This window comes from Eschrichtius robustus, chromosome 13 (assembly GCF_028021215.1).
Source record: "Eschrichtius robustus isolate mEscRob2 chromosome 13, mEscRob2.pri, whole genome shotgun sequence".
Classification (NCBI taxonomy): Eukaryota; Metazoa; Chordata; class Mammalia; order Artiodactyla; family Eschrichtiidae; genus Eschrichtius; species Eschrichtius robustus.
Window position 1 is genome coordinate 3,311,907 of NC_090836.1, and position 11,295 is coordinate 3,323,201.

The following is an 11,295-nucleotide window of genomic DNA, read 5'->3' on the forward strand; positions in this document are numbered from 1 at the left end:
CATTTAGAGAAGAGCTAACACCTATCCTTCTCAAACTCTTCCAAAATATTGCAGAGGGAGGAACACTCCCCAACTCATTCTACGAGGCCACCATCACCCTGATACCAAAACCAGACAAAGATGTCACAAAGAAAGAAAACTACAGGCCAATATCACTGATGAACATAGATGCAAAAATCCTCAACAAAATACTAGCAAACAGAATCCAACAGCACATTAAAAGGATTATACACCATGATCAAGTGGGGTTTATTCCAGGAATGCAAGGATTCTTCAATATACGCAAATCAATCAACGTGATACATCATATTAACAAACTGAAGGAGAAAAACCATATGATCATCTCAATAGATGCAGAGAAAGCTTTCGACAAAATTCAACACCCATTTATGATAAAAGCCCTGCAGAAAGTAGGCATAGAGGGAACTTTCCTCAACATAATAAAGGCCATATATGACAAACCCACAGCCAACATTGTCCTCAATGGTGAAAAACTGAAACCATTTCCACTAAGATCAGGAACAAGACAAGGTTGCCCACTCTCACCACTATTATTCAACATAGTTTTGGAAGTGTTAGCCACAGCAATCAGAGAAGAAGAAGAAATAAAAGGAATCCAAATCGGAAAAGAAGAAGTAAAGCTGTCACTGTTTGCAGATGACATGATACTATACATAGAGAATCCTAAAACTGCCACCAGAAAACTACTAGAGCTAATCAATGAATTTGGTAAAGTAGCAGGATACAAAATTAATGCACAGAAATCTCTTGCATTCCTATATACTAATGATGAAAAATCTGAAAGTGAAATTAAGAAAACACTCCCATTTACCATTGCAACAAAAAGAATAAAATATCTAGGAATAAACCTACCTAAGGAGACAAAAGACCTGTATGCAGAAAATTACAGGACACTGATGAAAGAAATTAAAGATGATACAAATAGATGGAAAGATATAGCATGTTCTTGGATTGGAAGAATCAACATTGTGAAAATGACTCTACTACCCAAAGCAATCTACAGATTCAATGCAATCCCTATCAAACTACCACTGGCATTTTTCACAGAACTAGAACAAAAAATTTCACAATTTGTATGGAGACACAAAAGACCCCGAATAGCCAAAGCAATCTTGAGAACGAAAAATGGAGCTGGAGGAATCAGGCTCCCTGACTTCAGACTATATTACAAAGCTACAGTAATCAAGACAGTTTGGTACTGGCACAAAAACAGAAATATAGATCAATGGAACAGGGTAGAAAGTCCAGAGATAAACCCACGCACATATGGTCACCTTATCTTTGATAAAGGAGGCAAGCATATACAGTGGAGAAAAGACAGCCTCTTCAATAAGTGGTGCTGGGAAAATTGGACAGGTACATGTAAAAGTACGAAATTAGAACACTCCCTGACACCATACACAAAAATAAACTCAAAATGGATTAAAGACCTAAGTGTAAAGCCAGACACTATCAAACTCTTAGATGAAAACATAGGCAGAACACTCTATGACATAAATCGCAGCAAGATCCTTTTTGACCCAGCTCCTAGAGAAATGGAAATAAAAACACAAATAAACAAATGGGACCTAATGAAACTTAAAAGCTTTTGCACAGCAAAGGAAACCATAAACAAGACCAAAGACAACCCTCAGAATGGGAGACAATATTAGCAAATGAAGCAACTGACAAAGGATTAATCTCCAAGATTTACAAGCAGCTCATGCAGCTCAATAACAAAAAAACAAACAACCCAATCCAAAAATGGGCAGAAGACCTAAATAGACATTTCTCCAAAGAAGATATACAGATGGCCAACAGACACATGAAAGAATGCTCAACATCCTTAATCATTAGAGAAATGCAAATCAAAACTACAATGAGGTATCATCTCACACCGGTCAGAATGGCCATCATCAAAAAATCGACAAACAATAAATGCCGGAGAGGGTGTGGAGAAAAGGGAACACTCTTGCACTGTTGGTGGGAATGTAAATTGATACAGCCACTATGGAGAACAGTATGGAGGTTCCTTAAAAAACTAAAAATAGAACTACCATACGACCCAGCAATCCCACTACTGGGCATATACCCTGAGAAAACCAGAATTCAAAAAGAGTCATGTAGCAAAATGTTCATTGCAGCTCTATTTACAATAGCCAGGACATGGAAGCAACCTAAGTGTCCATCATCAGATGAATGGATAAAGAAGATGTGGCACATATATACAATGGAATATTACTCAGCCATAAAAAGAAATGAAATGGAGGTATTTGTAATGAGGTGGACAGAGCTAGAGTCTGTCATACAGAGTGAAGTAAGTCAGAAAGAGAAAAACAAATACAGTACGCTAACACATATACATGGAATCTAAGGAAAAAAAAAAAATGTCATGAAGAACCTAGTGGCAAGATGGGAATAAAGACACAGACCTACTAAAGAATGGACTTGAGGATATGGGGAAGGGGAGGGGTGAGATGTGACAGGGGGAGAGAGTCTCATGGACATATATACACTACCAAGTGTAAAATAGATAGCTAGTGGGAAGCAGCCGCATAGCACAGGGAGATCAGCTCGGTGCTTTGTGACTGCCTGAGGGGGTGGGATGGGGAGGGTGGGAGGGAGGGAGATGCGGGAGGGAGGAGATATGGGAACGTGTGTATATGTGTAGCTGATTCACGTTGTTATAAAGCAGAAAATAACACACCACTGTGAAGCAATTATACTTCAATAAAGATGTTTAAATTAAAAAAAATTTAAAAAAAAATAAAGTGAAAAAAATAAAATAAAGTGAAAAAAAGATTTTTTTCTTTTTTTAAATTTATTTATTTTATTTTATTTATTTTTGGCTGTGTTGGGTCTTCGTTGCTGTGCACGGGTTTTCTCTAGTTGCGGCGAGCGGGGGCTACTCTTCGTTGCGGTGCACAGGCTTCTCATTGCGGTGGCTTCTCTTGTTGCGGAGCACGGGCTCTAGGCACGCGGGCTTCAGTAGTTGTGGCACGCGGGCTCAGTAGTTGTGGCTCACAGGCTCTAGAGCGCAGGCTCAGTAGTTGTGGCGCATGGGCTTAGTTGCTCTGCGGCATGTGGGATCTTCCCAGACCAGGGCTCGAACCTGTGTCCCCTGCCTTGGCAGACGGATTCTCAACCACTGCACCACCAGGGAAGCCCACCTTTCCTGTTTTAATAAAGCCTTCGAGGGAGGTCTGACTTTAAATATCAGAGGGTGCTCTAAGACCAGCCTCGGAAAGGAAGGAAAAAGAAGGGAACTGGCAAGAAAATGGCTGGGGGAAAAAAATAGGAAAAAGGGAGAAATAAAAGTGAAATTCTTTAATTATATGGCTCACTCGTCCTCAAAGAATGAAAGTGGCTTAACAAGTTGCATATAAGTACTGCAGGTCATCAAAATTAGAAGAATGGGAGAAACTGAATAAACAGCCCAGAAAATAAAGCCAAAAAAACGCACAGCATGAAATCCCGGATATGACTTGCTGGGCGGGGGATGCAGCCAACGTGCGGACAGAAGGTGATCAGCCCCATGAGTCGCAGTGTCGGGAAACATTAAAGCAAGCCAATTGCTCTGGGGAACACAACTGTTGGTTTAAAGACCAGAATTCTCCCCGTAGGTCCTTGATATGGGGTGAATTGTGTCCCCCCAAATTCACATGTTCAAGTCCTAACCCCCAGTGTCTCAGAATGGGACCCTACTTGAAAACAGGGTCACAGCAGATGTACTGAATTAAGAGAAGGGTGGCCCTGACCCAGTAAGATGGGTACCCTTGTAAAAAGGGGAAATGTGGACACAAAGGCAAGGAAGGCAGACGATGGGAAGAGACGTGGAGAAGCCCGCCGTCCACACGCGCAGGAGAGGGGCCTGGACAGCCCTGCTGACACCTCGTTCCGGACTTCTGGCCTCCAGACTGTGTGACAATGAATTCCCGCCATTTTGGTCACTCCTTCTGTGGTGATTTGTGGTGGCAGCCCGGGCAGACAAAGGTAATAATTTTATGATGAAGTGTGATACTGAGAGACCACTGGATGGTGTGAGCGGAACAGGCATAAGTAACTTAAAAACTACACAAACCTTTAAAAGACAACTATCGACTCTTAAAAAACAAAAGACAAAAGATTATTCAAGAAAAAAAAGAGACTAAAAACATATAACTACACCAGGAAGAAAGCTCCATCTTATCTATCACAAGAAGGAGGTCCCAATGACTAAAATCAATAAAGCAAGAAACGGCAGCATAAGCTTGTAATTTCAACATATTCTTTCCAAGTATATTTCTTAGGAAACAGTTAAAAGACTTAAAAGCACCTGCCCAAGGAACAAAGTTTGATAAATGTGACTTCTTAAATGACAGGCACTGTTCTTTGATTCAGTGTTTTACCTGACTTTAAAGAGAGGAAGACGAGATGCTTAACCATGTCAGATGTGGCAGGTGGTCGGATGAGGACCTGACCTCCTCAGATCTAATTACAGGAAGTTGCTCCTGATCCTAACCAGTCTTTCAGTGGGGTGGGTCAGGAGGGGAGAAGTCCCATGCACTGGGTTTATCTATTTATTTTTGGCCGGACCGCACAGTACGCGGGATCTTAGTTCCCCAAGCAGGGATCGAACCCATGGCCCGTGCAGTGGAAGCGCAGAGTTCTAACCACTGGACCTGGACCGCCAGGGAAGTCCCCATGTGCACTGGGTGTAAACGGAAGGTCGGATGCTGGTAGAAAGATGCTACTTTAAAAACCCCTCGGGGGCTTCCCTGGTGGCGCAGTGGTTGAGAATCTGCCTGCCAATGCAGGGGACACGGGTTCGAGCCCTGGTCTGGGAAGATCCCACATGCCGCGGAGCAACTAGGCCCGTGAGCCACACCTACTGAGCCTGCGCGTCTGGAGCCTGTGCTCCACAACAAGAGAGGCCACGACAGTGAGAGGCCCGCGCACCGCAATGAAGAGTGGCCCCCGCTTGCCGCAACTGGAGAAAGCCCTCGCACAGAAACGAAGACCCGACACGGCCAAAAATAAATAAATAAATAAACAAAAAATTAAAAAAAAAAAAAACCCCTCGGGCTTCCCTGGTGGCGCAATGGTTAAGAATCCGTCTGCCAATGCAGGGGACACGGGTTCGAGCCCTGGTCCAGGAAGATCCCACATGCTGTGGAGCAACTAAGCCCGTGCGCCACAACTACTGAGCCTGCGCTCTAGAGCCTGTGAGCTACAACTACTGAATCCCACGCACCTAGAGCCCATGCTCCACAACAAGAGAAGCCACTGCAATGAGAAGCCCGCGCACCACAATGAAGAGTAGCCCCTGCTCGCCCCAACTAGAGAAAAGCCTGCACACAGCAGCAAAGGCCCAACACAGCCAAAAAAAACAAAAAACCAAAAAACCCTCACTCTGCACAGTATCTTCATGACCCACGTTGTGTGAACTGGCGGAACGGAGCCTCTCCCACTCGCTGTATCTGAAGGAACAAAACGGATCAAGAGAGCGGCCCGTCTGCACTCTTCCTGCCCCAGGAGACCGTGTCATCCCAGGAGAGAGTGACACACTCCCGTCAGCGGACGAGAAGGAGTAAGTCACTTTCCTTCGTTCATGCATTCCACACACACACCTTAAGAGCCCCCTGAGGCCGACCGTGCCAAGCTCCCCGCAGATGACGGGGACACAGAGGAGAGGACCTCAAGGTCCTGGTCCTCCGGGAGGTGACAGCAACACCCACACAGGCAGCTCACTCTCACGCGGCACTTGCTCTAGAAGGTAATAAAGGGCAAGAGAGAAGTGGGAACCTAACAGGACTCTGCGGCCAACCTCTAACAAACCCCCTCCTCCCAGGCCAGGAAGGAAAACTGAGGGGCTCTGGACTGGATCCCTCCGGCCCTCAGTAACCCAGTTCCTGGACAGTAAACCAATATGTCAGATCTGTGGATAAGCCAGAGTAATTTCTACGTTTCTCAGCATCAAAGTGGTCATGCGTCCAGAAAAAACCGGAAGGTTTCAGTGCTACGGTCGTGGTTTCCATGGCCAGTAAAATTCTCATTTGCCTTTAGCCTAATTTTTCTCAGACCCCGGGGCTGTGTTTAACGGTTTAGTAGACAGAAACGGCTACTACTCAGAAAGAACGACTTAGCTCGACCTCAAACCACGACTCTCTGCACGTGCAGACAAGCACGCTGGCTCTGACCCATCATCAGCGTCTCCCTAGACCCTCTTCAGGCCCCAAATAATACTTACGGTGCCGGTTGGACTCTCAAATATCCCGATCTTGCCAGCCTCCAACACCTGGTACAGCGCTGCCATGAAGTCTTTCTGGATGGCATAGGGTGTGAAGGGAAAAGGGAAGTGGACGCCACCAGCCTCCTCTGTTTTGTCAGCCATGGTCCTGGGGGGTAAAAAAAAAAAAAAATCTAGTAGCTCTCTGATGGGCCAGGCGGTACTGGCCTGAGATCCAGAACAGTTCCTAGGAGGGGCCTCAACACGAATCGCACACTTCCTCCCCAGGAGGGACGTTTTGCAAGCAGAGGCCGTGCTCCTTCCCTCACGTGCCTCCCCACGAGGCCTGGCCACATTCGCTGTCCATCCAGGGATGTCCACCACAACCGGATACAGGGGGACGCGGCCCAGGAAGCCCTAAGAGAAACCCCTGCCGTCCCGCCTGCGTGCACACCTTTCTAAGGGCCTGCAGATTTCTTTTGGAGAGCCTGTAATTACTTCTGCAGTCATTAATTTTTCTTCTCCCACATCTCCCAGCCATGTCTCCCAACATCGCAGGACAAAACTGCTTCTCTTGGGCTTCCTTGGTGGCGCAGTGGTTAAGAATCCCCCTGCCAATGCAGGGGACACGGGTTCGAGCCCTGGTCCGGGAAGATCTCACATGTCGCGGGGCAACTAAGCCCGTGCGCCACAACTACTGAGCCTGTGCTCTAGACCCCGCGAGCCACAACTACTGAAGCCCGTGTGCCACAACTACTGAAGCCCACACGCCTAGAGCCTGTGCTCTGCAACAAGAGAAGCCACCACAATGAGAAGCCTGCACCCTGCAACAGAGTAGCCCCCGCTCACTGCAACTAGAGAAAGCCCGCGTGCAGCAGCGATGACCCAATGCAGCCAAAAAAATTAAATAAATGAATAAATAAATTAAAAAACAAACAAACTGCTTCTCTTGCCCCTGCTGTGAAGACCTAAGAGGTCGTGACCCACAGGCAGAGAATAGCGAGCACAGCTATTCTGCATGTCACACACCCATCCCTACTCAACAGGTATCTTCCGTTTGCATCTAATTCATCCCAGCCGCCACTTCCAGTACAAACCAGAGCCACCCCCTAAGAGCTTTCCCTGGGGCCCCAGCCTGGAGGACCCTCTGCACGGCGGCTGAGCCCTGGCTGGAAGGGCTTCCGAGAACTGAGGCCTCGGCACTTCTCTGCCCCTGCAGGTCCAGGTCTAAGAAAAACGTCTCTGCTCCATGTTTATTCCATCTTTTTCCTCCTCTTCTGACCCTGCTCTCTCTGAGACAGCTTTGACACACCCTTTCTTCCTTTAGTCACCATTTTCCATCCGGGCCCCACTCTGTCTTTGCAAGTCACTGCTCTGAGCTATTTAAGCAGGCCCAGCTCACCTCAGTACAAATATGAATAAATCTAAATCCCATTTATGCCTTTGCTACATAACTGGTCTCAGGAAGACCAGTGACCATGTCAATTCATTTATGAGAGAAGGGAGTTTCATGATGTTCTTCCAGGCAAGAGTTTAGGGGCAGTTAAAACGAGGACCGAGGTGGAGGGATAGCGGTAAGGATGACTGAAAACCAGGACAATCCAATACAAGAGGCAAGTGTGTAATCGGAAACCCACTAAAATGTGAAGGGAAAGGAAAATGGCCCTAACAATCTCTGAGCACCTGCCCTGTGTTAAACGCTCCACAGGCCCTTCCACTTTTGGTGTCTTGTCTCATCTGTACAACACTATAAGCAGAGGGTCGTCGGATCTTGACGCTTTTACAGAAATTAAGTAACTCTTCAAAGACTCAGCTCAGAAAGGAAACCCAGGGATCCAAGCCCAGGTCCACATGGCTCTGTTTTAGTCCAACTCATGTGTCTGCAAAAGAGAACTAGCATAAATAAAAGGGAGATTTACTGAAAAGATACACATTGAGAGATTGAGAATACAGACCATCTGGGAAAACCAAGAGCAGAGCCGCGGACAGGGTGGGACGTCCTGCAAACTAGAACTGCAAAGTGGTTCAGGTCTCAAGATGGAGCCAGGAAGCCCACCAACGGTAAACACCCACGGATGCCCCGTGCATTCCCCTTCTCCTGCTCCGTCATCACGGGCCAGATGGAGCCTACCCGGCTTCCTCTGCTCACTTGGCAGCTTCTGCTTTACCCCAAAGGCAGCCTGCACGCCACCTCTGCCTGCAGCCCCCTCGACCTCTGGCTTCAGCTCCCACTGCCAAGCGAAGTCTTTTCTTGTTTCGTAGTTCTAAATCCCAAGAGAAAAGTCTGACCCATCCCTCCTCTCCTTGTAAGACAGATCACTGGACGGCCTAGAGACGGATCTAATCAGCCTGGGCCTCGCACCTGCTGTCCCCGCCCGCTTGGAATTCTCAACGTTTAGGACTCAGCTCAGCTCCTCAGAGAGGCCTCTCCCCATATGTGCCACCCTCCAGTGGTCAAATACCCGCCTCCAAACACACACACACACCACTCGGCTTTAAGTCATTTTATCTCATTATTCTGAAATACTCTGTTTCTTTTGTTCATACCTCTTAGCGAACATATTTACTGTCCTCCCCCACTAGAATATAAATAGCATAAAAGGAGGAACCTTGTCTGTCTTGTTCTTCCCTGCCCCCAGCATTCAGAACAGGTGCTTTGGCACTCAGCAAGCATTCAGAACAATTTGATGAATGAATGAATAGCCAGCTTGAGGTGGGAGCCGTGGGGAGGGTTTCTGCTCCTCAGAGGGGTGGGGAGAGGAGGTCTATGACTTGAATATTTAGGCCAGGGCCAGTTCTTTAATGGTTTCAAACTGCTTCCATATAACCTCACAACCCTATGTGGCCAGGATATTTATTAGCTCTATTTTACAGCTGAAATAACTGAACCTCAGAAAGGTTAAGTGACTTGCCCACAGTCACTCAGCAAGGGCTTGAATCCAAGATTTGAAAGCACATCTACCTCCAAGCTGTAGATTTCTGATCTTCCTCCCACCAGGATAAGTAGGGTGGAAAGACTCCGTTACCAAACTTTAGAATGACAACACGAAACAATACAGAACAAAAGTAATTATTATTCCACTTCTCCGTGGGTGGTAATTACGGATCTCATTATTCCAGCAGCAGCACAAGCTAAACCATAAGTTAAAGAAGGGTTTAGCTAAATCCATGAATAATGGATATACTAAGTGCTATTAAGGATGTTTGGTGGAACTTTTCCCGACCTCTTCAGGCTGGCTGCGTGGACACCAGCTCCCACCCAAGTTCTCCCTAGAACTCCCCACCAATGCGAAGGCAAATCTCATGCTCGTTAAATGGGCTAAGAGACGTGAGAGCATCTCAGGGGCACGTTAGTCCTGAAAGTGCTCATTTTCTTCAGTCTTCGATGATCACTTATTTGCCTGGGTACAAACTATTGCTACAGACTGAATCGTGTCCCCCCCGCCTCCAAATTCATGCATTAAAGCCCTAACCCCCAATGTGAGGCTGTATCTGCAGACAGAGCTTTTAGGGAGTAATTAACATGAAATGAAGGAGGTAATCGGGGTTAAATGAAGTCCTAAGAGTGGGGTCCTAAACCCTTATGAAGGACTGAGGCCTTGAATTCCCAGCCTCTAGACCTGGGAGAGAGAAGTTTCTATTGTTTAAGCCACCCAGTCTATGGCGTTTTGTTATGGCAGCCTGAGCAGAAGAGACATCCATGTCCAGGTACCATCCTACTGTCCCCCTCCTAAAGTGCTTTAACGCCACACACCTGGGAGACGACCCGGCTCCAGCGCACCTGTTGTGAATCCGGAGCTGGCCCCAACCCCATATCCTCATCTTGCTTCTGTCCCCCTCCCAGCTCCGCCCTCAGAGCTCTCACACTGTGCTAACATTTCTCTCCACTTTTCACGGCACTGCCTCCCACACTCTGGTCCATTCCAGCCATCCCACTCCTCCTGCTCCACCTTGGTCCCGCGAACGGTAGGAGGGCTCTGGGGTCAGACTGCCCAATGTGGAATCCCGGCTGTGTCCGTGCTAAAGTCCACATCCCTAAGCCTGTTTCCTCACCTGCGGGGGACAGGTAACGGCACATTCAGTAGCGCTGCAGGGACCAGCAGGTACCACAACGTAAGAAACGCGCGCTTAGCACCGCCGGCGGATCCGCCCCGCGGCCGACGGCTCACGGCCAGGTCCCGCCCCGCGGCCTCCCCAGCCCTTGCATTGGTGTCTGGCCTGTCAATCACATGTCAAGCCCGCCCCAGCTCGGGGACGTTTTCCCGCCGCCGGCCCGGCCCGCCCCCTTGCGTTTCCCTCGGAGTCTGCCTTTTCTCATTTTGCTCCGCGTCCTCGGCACCGCGCTTACCTTCCTTGGCGGGAGGGCTGCTCCGCCGAGACCAGGCCGGCGAGAAGTCCGAGCGGACGCCACTGAACCTGAAACCCCGGCTCGCCGGTGTCGGCGTCCCCCAGAGAGGCCCGTCGCGATGCACGCCCCGCGCCAGTGCGCGTGCGCACTCCGGGGCTCGGCGGGGGCCGGTCCCCCTATTGTGCCACTGCGCTTGCGCGGCGGGCTCGTCCAGGCCTCGGTCTGCATTACCCGGAAGACCGACCCGCGTTGCACAGCCCATTTCGCTGCGCGTGCGCACTCCGTGTCTTGCTGGGGCTGGACCTCCCCTTTTTGCGTCACTGCGCTTGCGCGGCTGGTTCGCTGGAGGGAGGGGCCGTCGGAGGCTGTGGTCGCGGCTGGGTGTTCTGCCTCTCTTGCCGCGCGCCAGCTGTGGAATGTTTGCGCCTCCGCTAGCTGGCGCCCATAATCCTGGGAGCTCAGCAGTCGCTTGACTTCAGTTGGCCGTGTTTATCAAACACCTGAGGGGCCAGTTGCTGTAGCTGACTCAGGAAGCCTGTATTCTGGTCGTGAAACTGAGCCCCTGTAAAACCAGTTTCCTCTGCTCAGTTTATGATTAACCTCTCTATCCAAAACTTTATTCCCATTCTTATTCCGTGCCTGTTCCCCTCAGGATCGAGAAGTATCAAAAAAAAAAAAAAAAAAAATGGAATTGGAACTGAGCAGGGCCCTCCCGCCCAAAAGCCCCCCTATGTCCTCC

General features: G+C 48.5%; 1 protein-coding gene across 2 annotated transcripts in view; it reads right to left on the minus strand.

The window, feature by feature from the left end:
• The window catches only part of DDX11 (DEAD/H-box helicase 11), a 35,199-nt gene extending 24,520 nt beyond the window's left edge, over positions 1–10,679 (minus strand). For both annotated transcript variants that reach the window (XM_068561387.1, XM_068561388.1), the window contains exons 1-2: positions 10,557–10,679; positions 6,230–6,377 (exon numbers count right to left, since the gene is read on the minus strand). In XM_068561387.1, coding sequence (XP_068417488.1) covers positions 6,230–6,373 — 144 coding nt within the window. In that variant the 5' untranslated portion in view covers positions 6,374–6,377; positions 10,557–10,679. The remainder of the gene's footprint in view (positions 1–6,229; positions 6,378–10,556) is intronic.
• Between the last annotated feature and the right edge of the window lie 616 nt (positions 10,680–11,295).